This window comes from Rattus norvegicus, chromosome 9, assembly GCF_036323735.1.
Source record: "Rattus norvegicus strain BN/NHsdMcwi chromosome 9, GRCr8, whole genome shotgun sequence".
Classification (NCBI taxonomy): domain Eukaryota; kingdom Metazoa; phylum Chordata; class Mammalia; order Rodentia; family Muridae; genus Rattus; species Rattus norvegicus.
Genome location: NC_086027.1, coordinates 44,408,880 through 44,436,615, shown reverse-complemented (window position 1 = coordinate 44,436,615; position 27,736 = coordinate 44,408,880). Strand labels below are relative to the sequence as shown.

At 47.4% G+C, this 27,736-nt stretch overlaps 1 protein-coding gene and 1 long non-coding RNA gene across 7 annotated transcripts in view; one reads left to right on the top strand and one right to left on the bottom strand.

Moving 5' to 3' along the window:
* The window catches only part of Arhgef4 (Rho guanine nucleotide exchange factor 4), a 143,244-nt gene that overhangs the window by 64,344 nt on the left and 51,164 nt on the right, over window positions 1–27,736 (bottom strand). For 3 of the 6 annotated variants that reach the window (XM_063266890.1, XM_017596787.3, NM_001427642.1), the window contains exons 3-4: window positions 22,629–22,925; window positions 9,283–9,409 (exon numbers count right to left, since the gene is read on the bottom strand). In XM_063266890.1, the coding sequence (XP_063122960.1) occupies window positions 9,283–9,409; window positions 22,629–22,925 (424 nt within the window). Of the gene's footprint in view, window positions 1–1,402; window positions 2,502–9,282; window positions 9,410–22,628; window positions 22,926–27,736 lie in introns of those variants that run through there. The other 3 variants (XM_039084525.2, XM_063266889.1, XM_063266891.1) reach the window with 3 other exon arrangements.
* On the top strand, window positions 539–19,856 carry LOC120094663 (uncharacterized). Its single transcript, XR_010054748.1, has 4 exons — window positions 539–1,252; window positions 11,277–11,874; window positions 13,290–13,391; window positions 14,933–19,856. It is a non-coding gene; the product is annotated as an uncharacterized LOC120094663 (long non-coding RNA).

The window sequence follows — 27,736 nt, the reverse complement described above, 5'->3', positions numbered from 1 at the left end:
TTGGGGAGGGTCTTTGGACCTCAAGTCTGCCTAACACATCCTGCCATCTCTGCTACCCGAATCTGTCTTATTGGTACATACATCCTGGGACAGAAAGAAAAGGGAAGGGGACTGTTTGCTCAGGATTGATTAAAGTATCTCTGAGAGTTTTATCTCCTCGGCGCTCAAAAAGGTTCTATTTAAGTTCAAAAAGAGAAGAAACCGCTTCTGGGGGAGTGAGTCATCAAGGGATGAGAGGCATCAGAGTAGAAAATGGAACCTTGTGGCTGAAGACAACAACAGTTGGGGTATCAGACTTTTCCGAATGTCGTGTGTCTGTTTTGAGAGACAGACAGAGTACAGATGGGAGTTTTGGAATACTAAAAGCTGGAAGTGTTTCCTTCCCTTTCCTAAATCTGTTAACGTTCGAATGAGGTTCATGTGCCGCACGCCCCCAACCCCCCATCGCTCTGCTGGAGCAACTTTTATTTTACCCCTCTTCAACATAGCCCTTGCTCTGTCCTAGGGGTGGGTAAGTGGGGGGCGGGTAGGACGGGAATGGGAGTTGCTGCCCTTGCTCCTGTCTGTCTGTCTTTGATGCACACTCTAGTCTCATCCCTATGCCTGGGTGGGGCCTTCATGGTCCCCTCAATCCTGTCTGTCTGGCTCTGGTGCACACTTCAGTCTCACCCCGACGCCTGGGTGCGGCTGGCAGCATTCTCAGGCTGAGCATTGCAGAGCAAGGAATAACGGGTTCACTCCCTCCCTGATTTCCCAACAGCAGCTATCTTCCTTCACAGCACTCAATGCTGAGCGCCCCAACGCCCGAATATAAAGAAACCAACCCAACAATTAACCAAAGATAGATCGATGATCACCACCCATGAAGTCGCTCCTGACTGTCTCACTCCAAACTCTTCCTCCCTGTCGGCACCCAGAATTCTGTCCTTCACGTACATCGGGAGCACTAGGGAGCCCACAGTACTGGGAGACACCGGAGAATCCATCCCATCTGGAGAAACTTCACTTTTGTTGCAGAGCGCCCACGTTGGGCGCCTCCATCTGAAACTCAGACCCACACACTCCCCAGTCGGGGGTGAGGGGAGTTGGGGAAGGGCTGGCCACACAGAAAGGGGACAAGAGGCTGCAGACAGTCAAGAAGGGGTCTAGAGGAATCAACTTCCAGTCTCACTTTAAGCACCCTTTGGGTAGCTGCAGCAGAGATGTGGCGAACAAGTAGCCCCTGCTAATTAGCTGATAGGAGAAGGGACAGGTAGGTGTTCGGGCAGCTCTAAGCAAAAGGCGGCAGAAGGGCAAGCCGTGGGGGTGGGGAGGGGGTCAGGAGATAGAAGGGGAAGCTGCGAAGGGCGAGGGGAGGCTGCGGTGAGGCCAAGGGGTGCGGGAGAGCAGGCGGCGCCCTTACCCGCGGAGGCCGAGCGCAGGCTCTCCAGGCTCCGGGAGCGCGACGGGGCGCCGCGCATGCCTGCAGCGCGGCCGCCGCACACCACGCCGCTGCTGTCCGAGTCGGAACCGGGGGACACCCCGGTGCTGCTGCTGCTGCTTGTGCCCAGATCGCCGCTGGTAGGGCCACTGGACTCGCTGGGGCAGCGCGGCGCCCCGGGGCAAGCGGCTCCGAGCTCCAACCACAGGCCGGCGGGGTCGCGGACAGCATCCCCGCCGCACAGCCGTGGCTCCGGGTCCCCCGACATCGCGGGGCTCCTATAAGCGGGCTCCCGGCGGGGCCCCCGGTGCGGGCGCCGGACCCCGTCTGGACGCTGCCGGGCGGCCACCCGGCAGGGCGCGGAGCGCGTGGGCCCCGCTGCGGGTCGCCGGCCGGGCGGCGCGCTCTCGCCCGCGCGCACGCAGACCTGGGGCGCGGACGCGGGCCCCGGGCCGCCCTGGGTCCTCACCGTGGCCGCTGGCATCGGCGCGCGGCCATCAGGGAGGAGAATGCGCCCTGCTGCGGAGCGGGCGGGCGAGCGCGAGGGAGGCTCGCTCCTCAAAGGCTATGACAGTCATTTCCCCCACCCCCAAAGTGCAATCAAAGGGCCCTCCAGCAAACGACACCTGGGACACCCCCCCCCCCACCGCAGCCACCCACGCTGGCCTGGTGACGAGCTCGCCTGGGCGCGCCCTCGTGCACAGGTGAGCGGTGACCGCGGCCCTCTTGACCGCAGTGGTGCCACGAACGAACGGGCCCTATAAAATAGTGTCACAGTTCACGCCAAATAGTTTGACCACACGTGAGCAAAGTTCAGCAACAAACAAAAAAACATGGATGATGGCAAGTGACAAGGAGTCAAGGGTTACCTGTCCTTTCTGAGAAGGATGTCAGTTGCATATGTGGGTTCTTGGAATATACCTGAAGGATGGTTATAACGAATTACAAAATTAGAAGCAAGATGATGGGGACACGTGGTCTGGCCTGGAGGTTGAGAAGTGTGAGGGGAAGTCCTGATGGAAGCTGACCCTCTCTCTTCCCTTTCCCTCCTCCCACGCCCTCCTAGCAACAGCACTCTGTTCTTGCAGTTCCACTCCAGAGTGCCGCAGGCATTTCAGATGAGAACGACACTGGGCAAGGCAGAAGAGCATGCTCTCCTGTCCTTGCATCCCGAGAGCTTATTTCTTGAGGCCACTGTCATCCCTAATTGGCATGTGCTCTTTGCTCCGCACCACCAGGAACCTTCTATGTTCATAGATTCCGGCTCCTATGCCCTAGACACTCACTCAGGTGACAGCCTCCAGGGTTTTAAGTTAATTGTCAGCTCCGAACAATTACTGGTGTCGGATTTCATTTGATGGACATTGGAGGGTGTCTTAGTCTATTAGTCTATTTTACTCATTTTAGGGGTGTGGGGAGAGTTCACACACTTCCTGGTCCCTTCATATCCAGCTCCCATCTTTCAGACCCTGTTGTCCTCCTTTCCTTAACTGGAGAACAGCTGTCTCCTTTTCCTGCTTCCCCGATTCAGTCTGTCTGCACAAAGGGTCATCATCTGTAGTTCTCCTAGGTTGTCCTCTGAGGAAATATACAAAAAGGGTTCTCTGCCACCAGCGTGAGCCACACTCCCTCCATGCTGCCCTCCCTGTCTGCACGTGCATGCAGGTCTACCTCCCGAGTGTCAGTCAAGGCTGGTTGTTTCTCTTGTGTGTGGAAGGCAGCTTCCAGAGAGAGTCCTGCTTCCCACAGAGCCGCCAGAGGGAGCCTGAGAATGTAGATCACGTCTCCTGCATCACTTTTCCCCAAGGCTTCCTTCTACACCACAGATGACCCCTAAAACCTACATGTTCTGGCTGGACTGGTTTCTGTACCACCTCTGCCCCAACCCCATCCTCACCATTCCAGTCCTGACTCTGTTCCAACCACGGTGGCTAACCTACTTGTTGTCTTGCCTCTCTCTGGGTTTCTGCACACCCTGGCCCTGGCTTGCTCTGCTCTCTACAGTCTATGGTATTGGTTCCTCAACCATCCCATATGGTTCCTCAGCAAGATGATGTTGATTTCCTTCCAGAACTTGCTTCCACTGATTGGTTGGCCATTCCCCACTTATCCCTTTTCTGAGCTGAGCACATGACGCCTCACCCAGTAGTGTTCCTAGAGTATGCACAGCACTGGCCACAGGCTGTGTGTTCCGTGAGTATCTGTGGAGGGATGAATGGCATCTGGAGCTGGGCAAATGCTCAGCTGGGTAGGAAAAGGAGATCTCTGCTCTTTCAGGCCACAACTCTGAGGAGAGAGAAGTGTACTCCGGGGCTTACGGTGACACATGTCAGGTGGCAGTAACTTGAGCAGTCTAGCCTGTGCAAGCCAGTGGACACCACACACCTACAGGGAGCCCAGTTCCATTTCAGATCTCCCCCAGACTTTAGGGAACTTCAATCAGGTGGCCAGCCTCAGCTGTCCCTTGGGGAAGGTTGGAGGTCCCTGGAAGCAAAAGCCCCAGCATGGGGAAGAATCTCTGTTTCTTTCCTAAGAACACAACAATAATGACCATCTGTGTGCAAGGCTTCTTAGGAAAGGGATTGTAAGGTTTGCCCCGCCGTGGGGGAGATTCTACAAGCCCACTGTGGCTGTTTGATTAATGTCCTCATCCAGTGGTACTTTCTGGGAGGTTATGGAACCTTTAGGAGGCAGAGCCTTGTCAGAGGACATAGGTCACTGTGGCGTGCCTTTGAAAGTCTGGGAAGTCTCCAGGTCTTTTTTTGCTCTCTAATTCCTGTACCCTGCTGTCAACCTCTGCATTCTTCTGCTACCCAGAATCAGAGCAGCCGTGGATTGAAATCTCTGAAACTTTAAGTTAAAAATAAACCATCTCCTCCTTTAGTTGCTATGTCAGGTAATTCCTGAGAGTTCGAAGAGCTCTTGACATGTCAAGCGTACAGGCTTCATTTCTGATAGTATTAAGATGGATGGGAAGGGCTGGAGAGATGGCTCAGTGGTTAAGAGCACTGACTGCTCTTCCAGAGGTCCTGAGTTCAATTCATATATATACAACCACATAGTGGCTTATAACCATCTTTAATGGGATCCAGTGCCTTCTTCTGGTGTGTCTGAAGACAGCTACAGTGTACTTGTATAAATAAAATAAATAAACCTTTAATAAATGGATGGGAGATTCCCTTGCCATCACATAGTAGGTCTATAAATTTTTCAATGAGTTATGTAGGTAGCATGTATATATTAATGCATGTGAATGCATTCATGTTTGTATATATCTGTCTGAAGTAACAGTGACATCATGTATCAGAAAGGTCAGAACAGAAAAGTTAGTATGATTTGATGAGGTGAAAAGTCATGATGAACCAGTGGCTCCATGTGGAAACAGAAGGGGTCAGAACCTGTCTGAGCCTACAGATCCATGTCTGTCTGGTCTCTCTCACTGTTAGCCCGGTGTGTCAGTTTCTGTGACAGAGCTGGACAGAAAGAAGCTCAACAAAGACCAATCTGGATTTCAATCTAAATTGTCTCTTCCTGGCTTTACTTAGCTTAGCTTTCTGGACAGCGAGTAGGGCTATTTTCTAACTGTTTCTGTAGGATGTCTGTGGGGCTGCAAGGGGTGATGTGTGATGTAATTGCCAGTTTGGCAGGATTTAAAATCAGCATGAAAACCTGATTCTGGGCATGCCTATGAGAGGCTTTGTAGACGAGGCTAATAGACTGGGAAGACCTTGTCTAAATGTAGATGACACCATTCCATGAACTAGGCTAAACAGGAGAAAGCAACCTGAGCACCAGCCATCACCACTCTCAGTTGCCGCTGTGAATGCATGATAACCAACTGTCTCACCCTCCTGCCGCCATGCCTTCCCCACCATGATGGACAGCACTCTTGAACTGTGACCAAGCAATCACTTCCTTGAATTGTTCATTTTGCCACAGCATTAAAAGAGTAACTGATCTTAAATGTGCGACACCTGAAACGATGTCTGACATGCAATAAACATATATTAGGCATGCTCCACGGAATGTCTACAATGTTACCCAATAAGTACTATAATTACCTGAATGCTACAATTAAACCTAAATGTGAGTAAGCCAAGGTTATGTTCCCCGGGAGCAGTGGAATTGGCCCAGGGTTTCCCATCCTTACCTGGACCACTGTGTAACTATCATTTCCATTATTTTTCCCCTTTGAGGATTCCCAGATGTTGGAATATCATCGCCACCACAGACAGTGTTACCATGAACCTACTGTGTACAGCAGAAGGCACAGCTGCTGGAGTTATGACGAGAAGTTTAGACAAGATGTGACATAAGCATTGTCATCCAATTTATCTCCTCTGAGAACCTCATTGACAGGTTGTAAAAAGAGGCGAGACTAGAGCCAACAACAGCAGGGCCGCCAGTAAGAGTAACCACCATGACACCAGGATAAAAGTTATAAACACATCGATAGCCTCTGGGGCAGTGGTCCAGAAATAAAAATAGAGAAAATGAATTCAAGAATAGCAGTTGGCAGTTCAGTGAGGAAGGTCTGTGGGATCTGTACCCAAACTGTTCTACCATTGCCCTTCACAACTCAGTGAGGCTCAGCCCACAGCTCCCTTTCCACCTAGTTTCAAAAGCCAGAGGTCCTCTAGGAGCAAGATGCCAGCATTTGGGGTTGGGGATTTGGCTCAGTGGTAGAGCGCTTGCCTAGCAAGCGCAAGGCCCTGGGTTCAGTCCCCAGCTCCAAAAAAAAAAAAAAAAAAAAGAAAGAAAAAAAAAGATGCCAGCATTACTTAGGCTCCCGCAGCTTCCCACAGCTGAGTCCTGGGACAGCAAGTAACCACTGGGATGTCTGTTTTGACCCATGGAGAAGACTTGCAGGGCTACTGAGTTCCATGGTGGAAAGGCAAACTCCAAGGACTTCAACCAGTGCTACTCCTCCAACCCCAGGCTGGCAGGGTACCACTCCTACATCCAGAGTCCTGACTCCAAGACCTTTCTACCCTAGGGAAAGATCCTACTGTAGGATCTTTCTACATTTCTTCCCAAAGGAACCGATCGCATTTGTAACCGAGCATGGAGATGTTTAACCCTAAAGGTGCCTTCAAAAACAGCCTAAACTAACACCCCCCCCCCCGCCCCCAGGAAACTGGATAGGGAACTGGATAAAGACAGCTGAAGTGGAGAGTCAAACATTGAATCCTGACCCCAGAATGCATTCTTTCAAACAAACCAGAACTTGATTGGCTTGCTTAAACTTAAATAATATTTAAATAACATTTAAAAAGTTCCTCTAGGAACAATGGGGGGGGGCAATCAGCTACCACTTAGGACAGTTTAATAATCAATGGGCTATGAAAAGAGAGGGAGAAACCCCGGTAAAGCCACTGTCATCTGGTAACTGTGACCATGTGAGAGCTGCACTTTCCAGGCCTGTCAGAGAAGTCCTGCTGTGGGAAGGGAAAGAAAAGTCCCTAAAACAATCACCTAGTTTATTAAGAAAGGAACAGACAATATCGAGTCCAGTCAGAGAGCAGTGCTCAGTGCCTAAAACACCCACTTTGCAACCAAAAGTAAAGCACGGGAAGGAACAGGAAGGTGAAAGAACACCCAGACCACCGATGCTGCCTGTAAGGACGGCCAATTACCATTTGTCAGGGAAAAACAAAGCAACAGTAACAGCAACAAACAAAAGGAAACAGCCAGGCCCAGTGAACCAAAAGAAACCATTATCAAAGAGGACAATGTTGCCTCACTTGATGCTCAAACAGAAAGACAATGTTGCCTCACTCACACAGACATAGTGTTAACAGAACCACATGCCAGTTCTGGAGTTAAGCACAGAGGCAGCAGTAAATTCACGAGAGGGCTCAACGGCAGGTCTGACCTTCGAGGAAGTTCCACTGGCTGTCAGGAAGAACATGAACAAGGCAGATGTTGGAGGGAATATCCTGTGGGTGTCTTAAGTCATTTGATTTTTGGCACAGATTAATTCTGAAGGTCCTTGGCTGACTTTCTTGTCTGGATGGCCCATTGATGATAGATGGGTAAGGGGACTGTATCTGGATCTCTTGGTCCATTGGTGTGCAATGGTGTTTGTTTTACGAAACTGACTGCACCCGTGTGCGCAGGTAGTGTACAGCTGTGTTCAGATACGTACAGCGTCGTGATTGATTGACTCCTTTTGTAATATGTGACCTTCGTCTCTTCTGACTACTTTTGGTTTGATTCCTGCTACATCAGATATAAGTACAGATATGCATGCTCATTTTCTGTAATATTGCTCTTAAGCCAAGAGGCCAGTGGTGGGGAAGGAAGAGCAAATGGAAGTTTCACCTACTAGGGCCAAGGAGATGGCATAGTCGAGAACATGATACTGTACAAGTTGGAGGACCTGAGTTCATTCCCCAGCACATACCTGGGTGTCATGGCATGTGTTTGAAGTCTCAGAACTAGGGAGGCACTGACTGATAAATCCCTGGGGCTTACTGGCCAGTCAGCCTTAAGTGGTGACTTCCAGATCCAGTCAGGGACCCAGGCTCTAAATACAAGGCATCAAGTAGACAAGAAATGATACTTGAGGTTGACCTCCACACATATGGGCTCTCGTATCCACATCCACATGCACAAGCGTGCACACACACACTGACACAAACACACAGACACATATTCGTGCACACAGACACACAAAGATTTTGGAGAGATTACTGTGAGAAAGAGTAGCCTTTCTCTTCAGATAATCCATCCTCCAAGATGGCCCTGACATGTGAACTCTTACCTTCTTACAAATGCAAAGCATCAAATCTGCAGTTATTTCAGACCATTGTTTGATTCGTCGGCAAGTAAATTTGTACAGAATAAAAAAAAAAATTAAGCTTCTGTGATGTGGGCCGGTCTTGAACACATACCGAAATCATAATTGACCAGACTGGAGAAATGGCTCAGCGGTTAGGAACACCGGATGCTCTTCCGGAGGACCCTGATTGGATTCTCAGCATCTGCATGACATCTCACAACTATCATTAACTCCAGTCTGAGGGGATCTGACACCCTCTTCTGGCTGCCAACAGCACCAGACACACACATTGTGCTCAGACATACATGCAGGCAAATAAGCCACACCCATAGACATAAACAAATTAATTAAAAATAGCCAATTCTCACCCAACCCAGATTGTAGCCAGCTCTGTAAAGCATCTCTCTGCACCAGCCCCTGCCCCAGATACGGTTAGGGAAGAAGCTGGCCCTGGCTCATTTAGAGCCCTCTGCCCTTCTGGCATGATTCAGCCCTTTTGTAGGTGAGATGTATGATGTATGATGTTTACTGTAATTCTGGGAAAGGAACCAAGAGGCTGCTGTGTATAAAACTCAAGGAAAGGAGGTACCCATGGCTAGATCAGAGACAGCAAAGTACCTGGGTGCTTTCTCTACAAATGTTTACTGCAGACTACTTATCAACCACCCTGCATGGAATCCCCTTCCTCTGAGACCTACCTGTAAGAAGGGAGCCTCACTCTGCCACAGAGGCATGAGCTCCCCCATACCCCTGCCATGCTGACTTTTCCTGATTTAATAACTCTTCTGGTAAATATCTTACTCAAAAGAACAATTCTTCTCAGTGTTCCTCTTGAGGCCAAACCCGAGGCCTTTCCTAGCCAGGCCTGAGGACTCAGTCACAGCATCTGCCCAATGCTGACCCTGCCCCTTCTTTGGGTACCAGATGGTCCTTGATAGTTGAAGGTATGAGACCATTGTCAGAGCCTCTCACCTTTGGCTGCTTTTCCCTGACAAGCAGATGTAGCTATCACCACACCCGCCCCCCTGTCCTTGACAGCACCCCCAGGAATACGGCAAGAGAAAGACGCAGAGCTCACCAGTGTTGGGCATGGGCTCTGGCCAGCCTGTGTGGTCCAGTCCCATTGGGGCACTCTGGGAGAGCAGGTGGCTTCTTCTAGGGAGGTGCGGAGACTCTGGAGAGGTGACCGTTGTCTTCCTCCAGCACTGGGGTAAGAGGCAAGAGGCAGGCAAATGAAGAGACAGACCACGGGCTATTCCTACCAATTCCTAACTCAGCCAGCTGCCCATGGGCAGAGTCTACAACCAAAACGCACACTATTCTTAGAGGGACTGTTTATACTGAAACCCATGAGGGAGGTGACTCTTTGAGTCTGCAGTGTGTGAGGACAGATCTGCATCTCTGACGGGACAGATTGCCTTCATCTCTGTGGAGTAAGGACGGTAGAGGTGGCTGCATTTACCACCCCCGTCACTCTGACAGCCTTGCATTTCCTCGGAAGCAAACACTGATAATTTTACTGAATGCATATTCTATGGGGGACACGATTAATACAATGTAACTGGAGAGATGGTTCGCCTGCAAACCTGGTCTGACATAAGGAAGACCCAATCATGGCCAACAACAACACAGAAATATGTGGTAACTGTCCTTAACTGGGTCAGTTACCAGAACAAGACCAGAGTGCCCCAGGATAATGCTTGTGACATTGACCATCGACCAGACAGGATCTAGAAACACCTTGGAGACAAATCTCTGGGCATATCTGTGAAGGCTTGTCTAGATTGGGGTCATCGAATTGGGAAGAATCACCCTAAATATAGGCAGTACCAGCCTCTGGTTTGGGGCCCCATTCTGATAAGGAGAAAGCAAACTAAACATATATCTCTCCGATTCCTCGCTGTGAGTATAACAATGACCTTAAACTCTCGCTGCCATCCATCCCCTCTGTGAGGAACTTCTCCTCAGACCCTAAGCTGAAACAAATTCTTCTCCCTCAAGTTGCTTTTATCAGGCATCGGGGCACAGCTGTTCTAGAGAATAACAAAAAGCTCAGTGCCAAGCACTGTCAAGACATGAATGGCTGACACCATGGAAATCAGTGTGGCTGTTCCTCGGGAAGCTAGGAATAGATCTACCTCAGGCTCCAGATACGCCACTCTCGGGCGTCTACCCAAAGGGCTCCACGTCCTACCACAGAGACCCTTGCTCATCCGTGTCCATGGCTGCTCTATGCGTAACAGGCAGAAGTTAGAAACAGCCTGGATGTCTGTCACTGTTTAAAGAAAACGTAGTTCATTCACGCAATGGAATATTATTCCACTGTTCAGAAAACAACCATGAAATTCTCGTGCAAATGGATGGAACTTGAAAAACCATCCCAAGTGAGGAACCCAGACCCCCCCCCCAAATAAATATATTTGGACTTTTTTCTAATTATGGTTTCTGATTTTGAGTTTTTATGGCGTGTGTGTGTATGTATTATGCTTTTCTTATTTTTTAGTTTGTTCCTTTTGTTTTATCCTTATTCATTTTATAATAATAATTATTATTAATTATAATTATTATTTACATGTAAGGTGAGAGAGAGAGAAACACCACGTGGAGTCAGAAGGTGGGGAAGATCTGAGAGGATGATATGGGAGGAGAAACCGTGATCGGGATATATTTATATTGTAAAATAACTTTATTTTCAATAAGAAGTAAAAGGAACGTGTGCGTGCTCGCGCAGAAGTAACGGCTAAAAGCTTCCCAGGTGGGATAAAGCCATTGGCACACAAACATGACGACATCCAGAAACGTTCAAATAGGAAGGCCTCAGTCAGTTCCAAGGGTCACTGTAAACTAACGACTTTCACGATTTACTGATTTAGGATTTAATGTTTATGTACACGTGCATGCTGGTGCCTGAGTAATCCAGAAGAGGTCTTCGGATGCCCTAGAACTGAGTTACAGACGTTGTTAGGGTCCTTGCAAAAGCAGAGTTGTTTGTTTGGGTGAACCAGAGGCACCTTCACGTGAGTGAATGCAAAGCCGAATTTCAATTCTAATCCCGCCGTTCCCACTTCCCAGGTACAAGATGGCGTCCCTTCAAGCTCCATCTGCTGAAGTTCTGAGGCACCCTGCGGCTGGGGAGAGCAGAGCTGACAGGGAGACTAGGTCGGCAGAGTGGAGCCATCTTGGATGAATCCACATCCCTCTGAGAAGAGGCTCAGAGGATAACACCATGAGGATCCAGCTACCCACAGCAGACAAGAGGACTCTCCTGGGAGCCCAGCTACTCAGATGGGCAAGACCTTGCTGTCTGTGGGAGGGAGGGAAAAGCTCCTGGTGAAGCCTCAGGCTGCTCACATATGTTGCAGTGAGAATAGACTGGGCTTCAAAGGGAGAGCTAAAATAGCCGAATCTAGAGCACCGAAGAAAGCCTGTAGTCGGGTAGGAGGTAACCAAGCTAAACGGAGGAGAGGAGGGATGAGGTTCTGAGTCAGTGACGTGAGGCTAGCTGCCCCCACTGAAGCCCTTGAGGAACACATGTAAGGTACGACTGTCCTTTCTTCATTTTCCAGTCTCTTCTGGTACTGCTGGCCATCCTGGAACTCTATGAAGAAAAGACTGGCCTAAAACCCACAGAAATCCACCATCCTCTGCCTCCCAAGTGCTGGGATTAAAGGTATGTGCCACTATGCCTAGTTGAAAAAAAAAAGCACCCCACAATTCTTCAGACATTATATAAATGGAGATTTCAGGGGAAGGGAATGGGATGCTTATCTGGGGCCATGCAGGGCCATAGCCATGGTCATGGAGTTCAAGTCAGCACAGCAGTGAGGTAGTGATGGGGAGAAGACTTGTCCAAAGCAGGGGTCTTAATAACCTGGATTTAATGAAGTGCATTTGCATTTTGAAATGACCCATGTTTGCTAAGAAGCAGGTGGTAAATATGCAATGGATTATGGTTCTTCATTTTCTTAGTTCTGAAGAATGAGACTAACAGTCTGGTTTTCTTATTCCTCTCTCTCTCTCTCTCTCTCTCTCTCTCTCTCTCTGTGTGTGTGTGTGTGTGTGTGTGTGTGTGTGTGTGTGTGTGTACCAGTGATTGAACATAGGACCTCCTGCATCCTAGACAAAGGCTCTACCACCAAGCTATAACCCCAGCCTTATTTTTACTTTGTATTTTGAGACAGAGTTTCACCAAGTTGCCAAGGCTGGCCTTGCAGACACCCTGAAGCCCAGGCTAGCCTTAATCCATCAATCCTTCTGCCTTAGCCTTCTGAGTCACGGGGACTACAAACAACTTGATTTCCCCATTCCTCCTGCTTCTTCCTAAAATCCAGACTCATAAGGACATCAGTCCTAAAGACGCAAACTCACTGTGGAGAGAAGAGCTCAGACAAAGAGAACAAGACCTGAGAGGAAGATGGTGTGCATTCAAACATAGACTAGCATGACATCTCTTTGTAAAACATGGCTGGCACATGGAGGGGACCACACAACGATGTTTGGCAGTATGTCCTCTTCCCACATGCACTTTGGGTTAAGGAGGGCGACCTTAACATGAGACAATGGGAACAAGATATTATAAAATGTTAAATGAATACAAATGAGTCAAGGATTTGGGAGGCCAGGGAGACCAGGGATCCCCCTCCCTCCCTCTTTTCCTTCTCCACTCGTCTTTTCCTACCCAGTCTGCATGGCTGCCTAGAACTGAGTGGATAGTCAGTACAAGAAAACTTACACACCCCTTCCCCTGGCATGCACAGCCATAAACCTGCCCACCATAACAGTGCACACTGGGGGTCTGTGAGGCAAAAGGGTGGAGGGAGACTGCGGCATCTTGCTCTCTTGAGTGGTTCTTTCCCCGGCTTTCCTTGCCACTAACGAATGAGTGGCACTCAGTGAGATCCAGGTTAAACTGGTAATGACTAGATCAAAGATGCTGGCAACCAAATCAGTGAGATCCAGGCTAAACTGGTAATGACTAGATCAAAGATGCTGGCAACCAAATCAGTGAGATCCAGGCTAAACTGGTAATGACTAGATCAAAGATGCTGGCAACCAAAGCCACCTTGTCTTGCATTTCTTCCTCAGTCGGCACAAACTCGAGCTGGGCAAGTGAGCCCTCAGAAGATTCCCGTCTTCCTTCCCTGAGCCCTCTCCCCAGCCTCTAGTGCAGAGAATCCGCTGCCACAGGTGAGCAGTCACGAAAAACCTTCAAGCCCTCTTCTCCCTCTCCTTTTTTTCCCCCTTGCTCCCTAACCATACACCTAGCATCTGATTATGTCTGAAGCAGCCTCCACACGGGCACGGCTGAACCTGTTTCCCGTGCCCACCCACACTGCTGCTGGTGCAACCTTGTAGCAGCTAGGATCTAACTGTGGGTCCAGAAAAGAGGGTGGAGTCAAGAAACTTCCTTGGCTGTTTTCTTCAGCCCCACCCCTACCTTAGGATAACTATATATATGAGATACAAATATATGTATATATATATGAAGACTATATATGTATAATTGAGCATATGCATATATGAATACTATATGTGCATATATATGAAGACTATATGCATATATTTATATATATGAAGACACACACACATATATGACTCTGTTACTTTGGTGTATGACCTTCAAACCCCATACTTTCTCTCTCCTATGCATTTTCTAGTTTTACAGAATGGAGGCTTGGCCATCAGGCCCTCCTCACTTTTACTTTGATGACAAACAGTGTCGCTATAGCAGGGATGGGATTTTTTTGAGTCAGAGGTATCTTACACACGTTCCACTCTGTTTTAGAATCCAGAGAATCTAAATGACCCTCCAGTACCAGGAAGAGTGAGAGGAACTAGAACCCAAATACTTTGACTCCTAAACCAGTGTTCTCCCTATTATCCCAGAACACTCAAAAGCAGCGTCCTGGGAGGCAGAAGGCATCCGTTTTTGTTTGTTTGTTTGTTTTTTCATGAATAATGTCCATTAAGCCTCACATCCCTCCGTAACCAGGACAAACCATTAGAGGTAGTTGGCAAAGGAGGCTATGGCGGCGGGCACTGTTAGCAAGCAAGTTCTCCCTCCTTTTTTTTTCCTCCATTTCTTTTTCTGGAAAAAAATGTTTTCCTAATCTCTCATGATGTAAACATAAGGCACAGTGGCCCAAGAATCAACACACACAGCCAGAAGCAGAGAACGCATCTCCACCATTTCAGTCTCGGAGGAGGAGAGGGCTCAGGGTCGCCTGCGAGCTCGCTGGGGGCGAAGGAAGACTTTCTCTGGGGCAGATTCTATGGGATGGGAGTGAGCCACCAGTCACCAGGTTCTTCTCTGGTCCTATATTTGGTAACTGCTCTTCCTCCATGGCTTCCGCCATGATGCGGTCTCCCTGAGTCAAGGCACATTTACCCTTTGTGAGGTTTCTTCAGGAGGGAGTCCAAACCTCCAGGCTTTTGTCCTAGGCTTGGATATGTGGCCTGTAGCTCTCTTAGGGAGGATACCTTCTTTCTCTGTGAGGCCTGCTTCTCCTTGCTACTCTCCTCCGCAGGGTTCCCTTATTATTTTGAGGGCATGCAGGTGTCTGGAGTTAAGGGTCCAGGAAGTCAGCTGAGAAGGGATAATCTTAGCTGCTGCCTCCACTCTTGTCACCATGGTTGCTCTGTCCCTATTGTCTTTCCTCGCAGTCTTGCTTCGACTGCAGCTAATTTCAACAGACCAGGATATCTTCTAACAAGACTGTTTCTCCCAGGAGACCATCCCAGACCACCCCAGAGACAAGGAGCGGAATGATGTCGTCACCAAGAACGGCTTCTTTTTTAGGAGATGTGAAGAACAAAGACTGCTCAGTAAGATTATCAGCACACAGACACCGGCAAGGTCGGAGGGGAGTGACCCCTGCCAAGAGACTAACATCGAGCAGACAGTCAAGGTCAATGACTAATGAAGTCAGAGTCAGAGATGGACAGAGTCAGGTTCCAACCAGCCCTAAGTGGGTGGATAGCTTAGGGGCGTAATCTTGATTGTCCCCCTGGTTGGGTGTGTAGGTCCTCTGTTTGCTTGGCCCATGAGAATTAACTGGTCTCAAAGTTTCTGCCTTGGTCTTATAAAGGGCTTTAGGCAAGGAAGTTCAGTGGTCATTTCCAACTCCCTTCCCAGGAGTTCCTCTCACTTTTGTTTCACGACTCAACTCTGCTCAATTTTCACTTTCTGTGACTGTCCTGGATAGAGCCTGCTTCCATCTAGCACACATACTGGCTGGTTTTGTGTGTCAACTTGACACAAGCTAGAGACACCAGAGAGGAAAGAGCCTCCGTTGAGGAAATGCCCCCATGGGATCCAGTTGTGAAGCATTTCCTCAAGGTGGGGGGCCCAGCTCACGGTAGGTGGTGCCGTCCTGCGCTGCTGGTCCCAGATTCTATAAGAAAGCAGGCTGAGCAAGCCATGGGGAGCAAGGCAATAAGCAGCATCCCTCTGCATCAGCTCCTGCCTCCAGGTTCCAGCCCTGCTGGAGTTCCTGTCCCGACTTCCTCCAGTGATGGACTGTGGTCTGGAAATGTGAGCTGAATTAACCCTGTCCTCCCCATTTTCTTTTCCTTGAAGTGGTAGAAAACTAAGACAGCATACTCCCATGAGAATCCACATCCCGAAATCTCCATTGGTGTGAGACAGGGGACTTAAATCCACTGCCTTAGGTCAGCCTTTGATAACCTAGAGTATTCAGCTTCCTGGATCTTTTTTTTTTTCCCCCCCGGAGCTGGGGACTGAACCCAGGGCCTTGCGCTTCCTAGGCAAGCGCTCTATCACTGAGCTAAATCCCCAACCCCAGCTTCCTGGATCTTAAGGTCACACACAACTGTGTGCCATGAAAAGACCCCTTAATACTAAAAGACCTGGTCTTACCGATGCTCTGATTTTGGATTTCCAGCCTCCAGATATGTCTGTCTGCTGTGGTTTGTATAAGGATGCGCCCCCACCACCACCACAGGTTCAGATATTTGGATGCTAAATCGCCAGTTGGACTGTTTGGAAGGATGGCAAAGTATGGCCTTGATGGAGGTGGGCACACGTCAGCCCCCTTCCCCCTCTGCTTTGCCTGCTGCCTGTGAATCAGTATCTAAACTTCTCTGCTACTGTTCTCCAGTGCAGTGCCTGCCGGCTTCCTGCCATCATGACCATGGACTAACCCTCTGAAAGCAGAAACACGTCCCCAGTTAAATGCTTTTTAATAAGAGCTGCCTTGCTCATGGTGTCTCTTCACAGCAAAAGACACTGTTTTGGGGAAGCCACACATTACTAGGGTGCCATTGTGAAGCCTGATGACATTGTGATGACATCATGATGATATTGTGATGACGTCATGATGACATCAGACCCCGTCTTCCTTATCTCACCAAATGATGTCATTCATCTTCTCAGCTGACACATACACAGGACATATCCAAGGACACATTAGACTCTTCCTAGCACTCCAGTCATCAATCATAATCAAGTACTAAAGGACAGTCATCAAATTCCAGATGGAGATCTTTTAAGTACATCTGTGCTCTTCTCTGAGAGAGGCTGTATCATGTGGTGGTTAAAGTGTGGACTGGGAAGCCAGACTTCCTTGGTCCAAAAACTGTCAGTTAAACAGCCATTTCCCCCACTGAAGCATTCCTGCCTAGAGTGACTTCAGATTGTTTGGGGATATGAACAAGTTCTCATTAATTGTGAGAGCATTCCTGCAATGTGCGGCTCCTTCTGTTTTCTCATGTGTGTGTGTGTGTTGTGTGTGTGTGTATGCTGTGTGTCTGTGTGTGTATGTGTACATACTGTGTCTCTGTGTGTTTTTACGCTGTGTGTCTCTGTCTATGTACACTGTGTGTGTCTGTGTACACATTGTGTCTCTCTGTGTGTGTATGTGTGTGTTTGCTGTGTATCTGTATGTGTATGTGTACACAGTTTCTCTGTGTGTAGGTGTACACACTGTTTCTCTCTGTGTGTACACTGTGTCTGTGTATGTCTACATACTGTGTGTCTATGTACACGTTGTGTCTGTGTGTATACGTGTGAACTCTGTGCGTCTGTGTCTACGTGTATGGGTGTGTGTACATTTACGTGCACATTTGCACAGGTGCACATACACATGTGCACGTGTGTGGAAGCCTGAGGTTGACAATCCTTTCTCCCTTTGGCACTTTATTTGTTGAGATAACATTGCTCTACTGATCCTACAGCTCACAAACTGACTCAACTAGCTGGCTAGAAACCTTTTGAGATCTGTCTGCTTCTACGTCCCAGCTCTGCCGTCACAGCCGTGTGTGGCCACGCCTGACTTTTAATGTGGGTACGCTTTACCCACTGAATTATCTCCCCAGCCCATCTCTATCTAAATGCAAAGTTAGTAAGTGAGCTACAATCGAGTGGAACAGGTTTCTGTCCATCTGTAGACGGGCCCTGACTTAAGATGTTCCACTTTAGAATGGTGTGACAGGAACGTGTACAATTAGCAGAAATAGCCTTTGACTTTTGAATCTGGGTCTTTCCTTGGGCTGGTGCTAGGCAGTACAGCGCCCTCTGGTGGTCACAGGAGAACAGACGCCCCAGCAGTACTCCGTGCTCTGCATATGTGCATTAGTTGGTATGAGGTATGAGGTGTGAGGGGTTACATCCTGATAACCCCATCTAAGCCAATAATCGCCAGCATTCCCGAAGTCCCTGACATCTTCCTGACTGTTCTGGTCTCCATCTTGGTTATCATGTTTCCAGTGGTGGGCTAGAAGGTCAAAATCAGTGAATACAGAGCTGCTGCTTTGAGCAGGGGAAGAGGTAGGGCCCAGTGATTTTCTGCTTATACTTTGAGGAGGGTATGCTGGGCCTTGTGAATACCAAGCACTCGCCACTGTGAGCTACAGTATCTCAAGTCCCGGCAACAGCTTTGTAGTTAAGATGATACTTGTCGTATCTGGGTTTGTCTGTAAACATCCGTCATAAGCAAACCGAAATCATCAACACCAAAGACTAAATTTTCTACATAACTGTTGTCTCATTCAATTATTGCCTGGGTGTTTAGTTTAAAATTTTGTCTATATTTTCACTTTTTACCTATTCTTTCACTCACATAACAGAGTGGAAACCTTAATGTAAAAATGCACCAATCACTCTGGGAGTCTGAAAACCAGGTATTCGGTTTCTTTTCTCTCACATATTTCGCTTTGTGCTTTCCCCTAAAACAAGTTTTAAAGTGAGGCTGGAGAGATGGATCAGTGGTTAAGTACACACAATGCTCTTGCAGAGGTCCTGAGTTCAAATCCCAGTACCTACCTCAGGTGGTCCCCGAACATCTATAACTCTAGCTTCATGGACCTGACACCCATTTCTGAACTACAAGGGTACCTGCAAAACACACACACACACACACACACACACACACACACACACACACATACCACATACACATACACACCACATACACACACACCACATACACACATACCACATACACATACACACCACATACACACACACCACATACATACACACCACATACACACACACCACGTACATACACACCACATACACACACACCACATACACACACACCACATACACACACACATACCACATACACACACACCACATACACACACACACACCACATACACACACACCACATACACATACACACCACATACACACACACCACATACACACACACCACATACACACACATCACATATACACACACACCACATACACACACACTCACATACACACACACATACACACACCACATACACACACACTCACACACACATCACATATACACACACACCACATACACACACACTCACACACACATCACATATACACACACACCACATACACACACACTCACACACACATCACATATACACACACACCACATACACACACACACCACATACACACACACTCACACACACATCACATATACACACACACCACATACACACACCACACACATCACATATACACACACACCACATACACACACGCACCACATACACACACCACACACACACACACACACACACTCTTACATACACACACACTACAATACACACTCCTTTACAACATTTTAAAACATGTGTATAGAAGTTATTCTTGGCTGCTTCTGTGTGACGTAACGTGATATCAGGGGGTTCTGTCAGTGCTGAAGGTGGAACCCTTGTATAAACTGGGCAAGCTCTCTGCCACCGAGCTTCTTCCCCAGTCTGTGTTTCCTGGAAGTGATTCCCTGTTAGCACAGCCAGGCCTCAAACTTATAACTCTCCTGCATGCTGGTTTAAACCGTCACACCCAGGGTGATGTCATTTTGAACAGAGTATAAGATAGTTAAATCGAGCTAATTAACTCATCTATCACCTCGAATATTTGACTTTTTATGGGAAGAATACTGGGATTTATTTTCTCAGTGACTAAATTGTATCAAATTGAGGCTGGCCAGATGGCTCATGTGAAGGCACCTGCTGCTGGGCCAGAGAGAACTGAGTCCTGCAAGTCGTCACCTGACCTCCTCGTGCATACATTCGAGCGTGCCTGAACACACTAAATAAGGAAAAGTAGAAAAAATTTAAAAGCAATGCACGGCTCTCAATTATTCACTATACTGAGCAAGAGCTATAAAAATAAAATGTATTCTTCCCATGTAACAGGTGCTGGCCCTTTGATTATTCTCTCTTCAGGCTCTCCAGCCCCTGCCTTGCTGGTGACATCATATTCTAGTCTCGTCCTCTGTGACTTCAGAGTGTGGGGAGAGTATGACATCATGTCTGTGAGAATACGTGATACTTGTCCTTTGTGTCTGACCTATGCCACGTCTCATCCTGTTCTCCGACACAGATCCTTGGTTCAAAGGACACAAACTGCTTTTCTTTTTAGGGAACAATATTCCGTCGTGTAAATGAGCCACGTCTTCTGTATCTGTTCATGTGCTGACGGACATTCAATTTCCATATCGTGGCTTCTGTGAATAACACTGCTGTGGTGAATGACGGTCTGCAAATGTGCCTCAAGGCACTAAGTTCGAGCCTTTGTGTAAATATTAAGAAGTGGGGGAGGGGGCTGGCCTGTATGATGTAATTCTACTTTCACAATGGCTGCCCTAATACAGAGTTTCACTAACCGTGGAAGTTACGTTTTCTTCACCAGCTTCACCAGCACCTGTCCCCGTTCAACAGCAGCAAAACAGAACAGAAAACAAGGTCTGCTGAGGAGACCATGCAGCTCCCAGGGCTAGGAAGAAGATGACCGTGTGGTCAAAGCATTAACCAGTCAGCTTTCCTAAAAACTAATCAACTGTCCGATCCAGGGACACTCCTGCTGAGGACACAGCCCAAAGAACGGAAAACTTACACTCAAGTGAAGACTTGCATACTTTTCCTAGAAATAACGTTAACATTAGCCAAAAATTGGATCCAGTTCCGATGTGCGTTGATGAATGTCTACGCATAATAAAACATTCAGTGTGGAAAGGCTAGAAGCCCTGAGAGGCGCTAAGACTGGGAAGAACCCTGGGATCGTTACGTTAATGAAATAAGTCAGACACAGGTGCGTACCATACAATTCCATGACGTATCCAGGATGGAATGGCCCATAGGAATGTGAAGCAGAGTTCCCGGGGCCCAGGGAAGGCACCAACTGCTCAACGAGTATGGGGTGTCCTTTTATGATAATGAAAGTATCTTGGAAGGCAATATTATATTTTTAAGAAAGAATGGATGGATCTGTAAACACAGTAAGCGAAGCATCCTACACTCAGACAAATGTTTTCTTGCGTATGTGGATCGGAGCTGTTAATTCATGTATGTGATTATCTGTGTGGAAGTGAGCGTGAGCAGAGGCCAGGAAACTAGAAAGGGCCGAGAGAGGAGAAAATGAATGTTAAAAGAAAGGGTTCGGGGTGTGTGTGTGTGTGTGTGTGTGTGTGTGTGTGTGTGTAGCAAATGTGAAATGAAATGGAGGGGAAGGGGTTCTGAGGCAGAAGGGTGTAAGTGGCGAGAGGGAGGAGCAGGAGACCATGGAGAAGGGGGAGGGGGCATCAACCAGAACCAAGTCAGCTTGAGAATGGCCTGCTGAAAGCTATTCCTTTGTAGGACAATTCTGTAAATAATTCTTTCAAAAAGCAAAAGATAAGCCTCAGGGTGAGCTAGAGATGTGCTTGTAAAACACCATAAGCCGACCAAGGAGGATGTGTACCTCACAGACACATAGCAACACTCCTACTGTCAGAAAGAAAAACAGTCAGCAAACGGAGAACAGGAGGAAGACGGTGAGATCACTGTGCTGTTGCCATTGGATTTTATCTAGTCACCTTGTGTGGGGAGGTCAGAGGACAACTTGCAGGAAGCAGGTCTTCCTTCTACAATGTAGGGCCTGGGGGACTGAGTTCAAGTCATCGTCAGGCTTGGTGGCAAGTTGCCTTCTCCTGCTGAGCCATCTTGTTGGCCCGTGTGTGAAATCATTTAATAGACTGTCAGTTGTGTACAAGCATGAGTGGTGTCAAATGCAGGCCAGTGGGTGGGGGTGGGTCACAGAAGAGGAACGGGAAGAGTGTTCTGGAGACTCTGGGGCAAGCCTATAGCTTGGTCTAGAATGTCCCTCAAATGTTTGTGTGTTAAAAGGTTTGGTCCTCAGCTCGAAAAGAATGGAAACCAAGAAGGCTTTATGCAGCGAGGGGGGTTGCAAAGGGAATATGGGACCCCCATCCTCTCTTCTATCTCTTCCCTGTTTGCTGTCATGAGTTGACAGGGTTGACTCTGCTATGCACGGCCACCATGATGTACTGAGCTACCACAAACCCAAAGCAACAGAGACCGAGATTTCTGAGACAACAAGAAAATAAACCTCCCTTCTGTATTCTGTGTGCATGTTTGCATTTGTGTGTGTGTGTGTGTGTGTGCGTGTGTATATGTTTGTTGTTTGTGATGTGTGTGTGACTATGTGTGTGTGAATGCTTGTGATGTGTATGTGTGTGTGTGCATGTGTATGTGCTGTGTGTGTGTATGAGAGAGGAGGGGGAGGGGAGAGAGTGGGGGAAGGGGAGGAGGAGACGGAGAGAGAATGAGCTAGAGAAGAGTCTCTAAATAGCCAATGTGGCGAGGCTGCTCCCGGTGATCCACCCATCTCTGCTTCCACACAGCTGGAGCGCAAACATGTCACCAAGCCTATTTTATTTTTTAAATGTGACTTCAGGGGATTAAACTCAGGTCCATAAGCGCTTTACTCTCTGAGCTACCTCCCCAGTCCCCAAACCTTTTGTCTTTACATATTGATTTATATCAGGCATTTATGAGGCTAACTAACCCATGGGATCATAGTGATCAACTTCTGGGACTCAGGTGACCAAGATTGTGCAGGACAGAGTCAGGGAATGTCGAGCAACCAGGCCACGTCTGAGGATGCCTGGCCCGTGGTCAGCTTACCTGAACTGGGTCCACGGACGCTAACCCTGTGCTCATCTGTCTTCTAAGCAGCATCTGCTTCTCCAGCTTCCTTCTCTGAGTCTTTTCGATCCACAGGTCGTCGAAGCTGACGTGGGAGCGCTGAGGGGCCCTCCTGAACTGTAAAGGCGCCTCTCTGGGGACTTGCTCTGCGGAGATGGAGGGGAGGGTCCATGTCACGACTTCAGCGGCAGACACTGGCCTCTGAGTAGGCTCTGCACCAGTGTTGTGATCGTGGGAACAACCGAGCTTCTCCTCTGGCGGGCTTTCCTGGGTGCTCTAGAGGGCAGAGGAGATGACATCAGAGACCGGAGCAAGAGTAAATCAGTCGGTGGTGCTTCTCCTCCCCCAGAGTCTTTCAAATACAACACTTTACTTCGTTTTATTTTCTTCCAACTGAAGATTACAAGGAGATACCTCAAGGACCGAATCTGTTAAAGTACCTAAGGAACTTGGCACAACCATTGGAAATATTTGTGGATGTGCTGGTGTGGATGTGCACATGCATGTGGAAGCCAGAAGTCAACTTCAGGGGTCGTTCCTTAGACTCGGTCACCTCATTTTCTGGAATAGAGTTGATCGTTAAAACCTGGGGCTCACTGAGCCTGGCTGGACAGCAAGTCCCGCTTCTCCAGTGTTGAGAGGGCAAGTCCATGCCACCATGCCTAGCTTTTTGATATGGGTTCTGGGGACTGAATTCACATCCTCATGATGGTGACGAGAGCACTTCCCCGACTGAGCCGTTTCTGCATCCAGAGCTCTCGCTTAAGAGGGAACCAAAGTAGAGCACATGGAGGCATAGCTCTCACCGCCCCACCACTCTCACTGTCTCAGTTCAGGGACAGCACTAAGGCATCACAACCATTTCAAAGTAAATCCTGTCAAGAGCAGAAGAATAGCTGGAATTTGTGTTCATGTCTCCACCGCCTGTTCTTTGAAACCAACTCTCTGGGAGAAGAAACCTTCTTATTCCCATGTTCACAAAAACTCACCCATTAAAAAGCAGCTCAATCAAAAACTCCAATATAATCATAGTTCCCTTACATGGGGGTTTTTGAATCTTCCAGAAGCCATAGCTTGCCAAATAAAAAGCCAAGTATTAGGTGAGAGACACCTTTCCTCAAGTTGTTGGAGGTGTCCCACAGACCCCCAAACAATATGGGCTATCAACATGGCTCCTTGTTGCCCAATGGGACTTGACACTGAGGCTCTGTTGCTGAAGATGGCACACATTATCGTTCATAGAACATGGAGAAGTCAAGCTGGTGCTGACCAGAAAGCTTCCTCTTGCTGGCTAACTCTCATAGGATTGGACGGTGCTATGCCTGCTGGGGCAGGAGGTCATCCATAGTCTTTCCCAGCTGTGTAACCCTGTACGCTACAATAATGGCCAGCATCGCAAGATAGACTCATGGACCCAACAGGTACACATATGCTATGGGAGTAACCAACTGGTTTCTGATTGGTTCTGAGATCTACAGCGCAGGGGAAAGTATGGGCTTGGTACTGCTATTCTGGCTAAGAGCCTAAGCACAGAGAATAAATGTCAGCAGATGTTCAGTTACACGTGGGACATCTTTATCACCTCAAGGGGCATGGACCATCAGAAGTGGGAGTAGAACTATGTAGGAGCCAGAGGTTGGGGAGGAGTAGAGCCAAGCCACATCTTCTGTACAAGACATGACCACAGCACTCACGGGCTCATAGCAGCTGCACAAGATGAAGCCAGCCAGCCCTCTGGCACAGAGAAGGAAGGGACTAAGGAGCCACACCCCTGGCTGAGGACCTCAAAGACTTCTGAGGGAGAGAGAGAGAGAGAGAGAGAGAGAGAGAGAGGGAGAGAGAGAGAGAGAGAGAGAGAGAGAGAGAGAGAGAGAGAGGTTTAAGAGGCTCTGGCACCTTAGTTCAGTGGATGGATCCATACTCAGGCGTATATAAGCAGCACAAATCGAATTCTTTGGATTATAAAGAAGAGGAGGAGGAAGAGGAGGAGAAGAGAAGTTGGAAAGGATGTAGAGGTGGGGGAGGATGTGTGAGGAGTTACGGGAAGGAAGGGAATGAATATAATGAAAATACATTGTATTAAATTCTCAACAAAGCAATAAAAATATATCTGGAATTACATAGAAATTTAAAACCCCTTCAGCTATGAAACTAAGGGCCTGGAGAGATGCTTAACACTTGCCGCTCTTGAAGAGGCACAGTTTGGTCGCCAGCACCCAACTAGGTGGCTCTCACAACTGCCTTTAACCTCAGCTCTAGGGAACCCAACAACATCTTCTGAACTACACACACACACACACACACACACACACACACACACTTTTTAACATGTAAAAGTCCTACAATTAATTCCAATTAACTTTCTCAACTCCAGCTACTGCTGGAGCCAGGAGCATGGTATTTGACGATGTCATCTCTACTGTCGCTATCAATTCTTTCACTTGGGAACCTCACAGGGGGACACTCTATTCCTCCTGGGACTCTGGATGGGGAACCCAGCAGGCTACCTTAAGGAATGTCCTCAATTGATTTCAGTTGGATGTTTCAAGTTCCTGATTGGATGATGTTACGTATGTATGTATATGTACATACACATATATAAAATATAAGTGTAATATATAATAAATATAAGTATATGCTTACAAATAACTGATGTTATTTGTAAAAACCTGTGGGAAATACAGAGACACTTATTTATGTTTGATTGTGAAGCAAACATTACGCTGACAGAGTTCTCGTTGTATATGAAGAAATTATTTCCGACAGTTAGATTGTAATCAAGGAAGTCTGAAGGGATTTAAATGAAATGGTTTCTCCATTTCACTTCACTTGGTGAGATGCCTATTCTAGAAGACCAGTAGATGCTAGGGTGTATGCATACAACATGATACCTGGTTGCTGCCACTTAAAAATCAAATATATGACATATACATTAAATTAAACTCTTAAAAAATATTCAGGGAGCCCACTGGCCTCCAGAAGAGACCAGACAAGCAAAACACACACACACACACACAAACGCACACACACACAAACACACACACACAGGAAATTGAGCCATAAGCTATAGTCCACGAATAATTATTTTAATTTGTGTGTGGTATATGCATATGTGGTATAAGTGTGTGTACTTCCTCCAACCAGGCCACACCTCCCAATCCTTCTAATCCTTCTCAAACAATTTCACTCCCCAGTGACTAAGCATTCAAATATATGGACCTACGGAGGCCTGTCATAGCTATGCATGCAAATATCCTTTAAACACTACCTAATTTGATTCATCAGTGTATTGATAATTATACCCCACAACTAAATGGAATTCGGTCAGTACTTAAAGGGAAGGTCAATGTTTGAAAACTAAGAATTGTATACGTTTTAATAGGTCAAAGAAAAATCCTATGAATGTATCAGTTGATTGAGGAAAACTAACAAAGCAAAATACCTACTCAGATTTGATACAAAGAAACTCTGAACGGAAACTCTGAAGAGAGCAGTGGGCCCTCAGGATGAAGAATATCTACAGAGTAGTACATCGAGCACCGCTGGTCTTGAAAGATCAGCCACTTTTCTTCCATGACTACAACCAACCTTGCTCACACCACTGTGCTTAACACAACATTGACCTTTTTAGCCACCGAAATAAAGCAAGAAAAAGAAATAGAAGGGGGAAAAAGAGAATCCAACCCTTTGGCAGATGACATGAGGTACAAGTTGAAACACACGTATCTGTTACATTTCTACACATCAGCAATTAATACATGCATAACCCCAAATTAAGACACAATGCCATTTACAACCACTTCGGAATTATGAGACGCTTATGTGTAAATCAAACTAAAATTTCCTAGAACCGAAAGCTATAAAACACTGAAATAGCATCAAAGAAAAACTGGACAAATGAAGACATTCTTTCGTAAGTTATTCAGCACAGTAAAGACTCCAGTTACATCCCAGTTCACACGTCGCTCAATCCTGCTCCCATCAAAGTCCGAGCAAAGCCATTTGCAGGTGAAAGTTAAGAGTCTTCTAAACTTGGTGTGGAAACACAAAGGAAATAAAATAAAATAATTCTGGGAGAGAGAAAGTGCGAGCAATCCCTTCACTAGGTCTTAAGACATTACTCAGTGACGGTCACGAAGGTCCTATGGGACCAAGCACGGGATAGACTCAGATTGAAGACATGTGAGTACCCCATAAGGGATATTCAGGACCTGTAACTAATGCATCAAGCAATTCAGTGCTGCAGCAACTGACAACACAGAGGCGGAGAAATGAACATCTTCCTAAATCTCACACCTTAACACATTTTTCTCAAAGTACCGAAATCTGATGGCTGATGGCTCCTCACGAAACTAAAAACAGCCCTACCCTACGGTTTGACTCGAAAGACTCCAAGCCAACATATCCCAGAGACACCTGCATCGATGCTTATTGAAACACTGTTCTCAAAGCTAAATTAAGAACCAAACTCTGTGACCATGGACAGAGGAATGGATAAAGAAAATGCGGCTTGCATGCATAGTGAAATTAAAACCCAGACAACTGTTACATACTTTCTCTCACCCGTGGGGCCCTGATTTTATAGAGGTTTATAAAATCACCTATGAACGGATGACAGGAAAGTGGAGGTGAAACTGGGTAGAGGACAGAGGGATGGATGGGACAGACAAGGGAAAGTAATCAGCAGGGCATGGATGATGTCATAGGCTCAAAGTACATTGCATTGTGGGAACACAGTCGAAGGAATGACATTCGGTGAACAATGCCCTGGGGAACTGTAAGGTTCCCCTGTCTCTGCCTTCTAAGGCAGGAATTCCAAGTGGGCCACCATGCCAGTTTGGCATGCCCATGGATTCTGGGGATCCAAACTCTAGTCTTTATGCTTGTCCTTTATCTTGGCAGCCATCTCCCTGGCAACCTCTCAGAATCTAAACACATACTTGCTTATGAAATGAAAATGTGTGTATCCACCATGGTGCTGTGCATAAATGTTCACAGGAATTCCACTTGTGATACTTCAAATCTGAAAGCTGTCCAAATGGCTCTTAACAGATGAGTGGTTAAAGATAGAACATTACTTAGCTAAA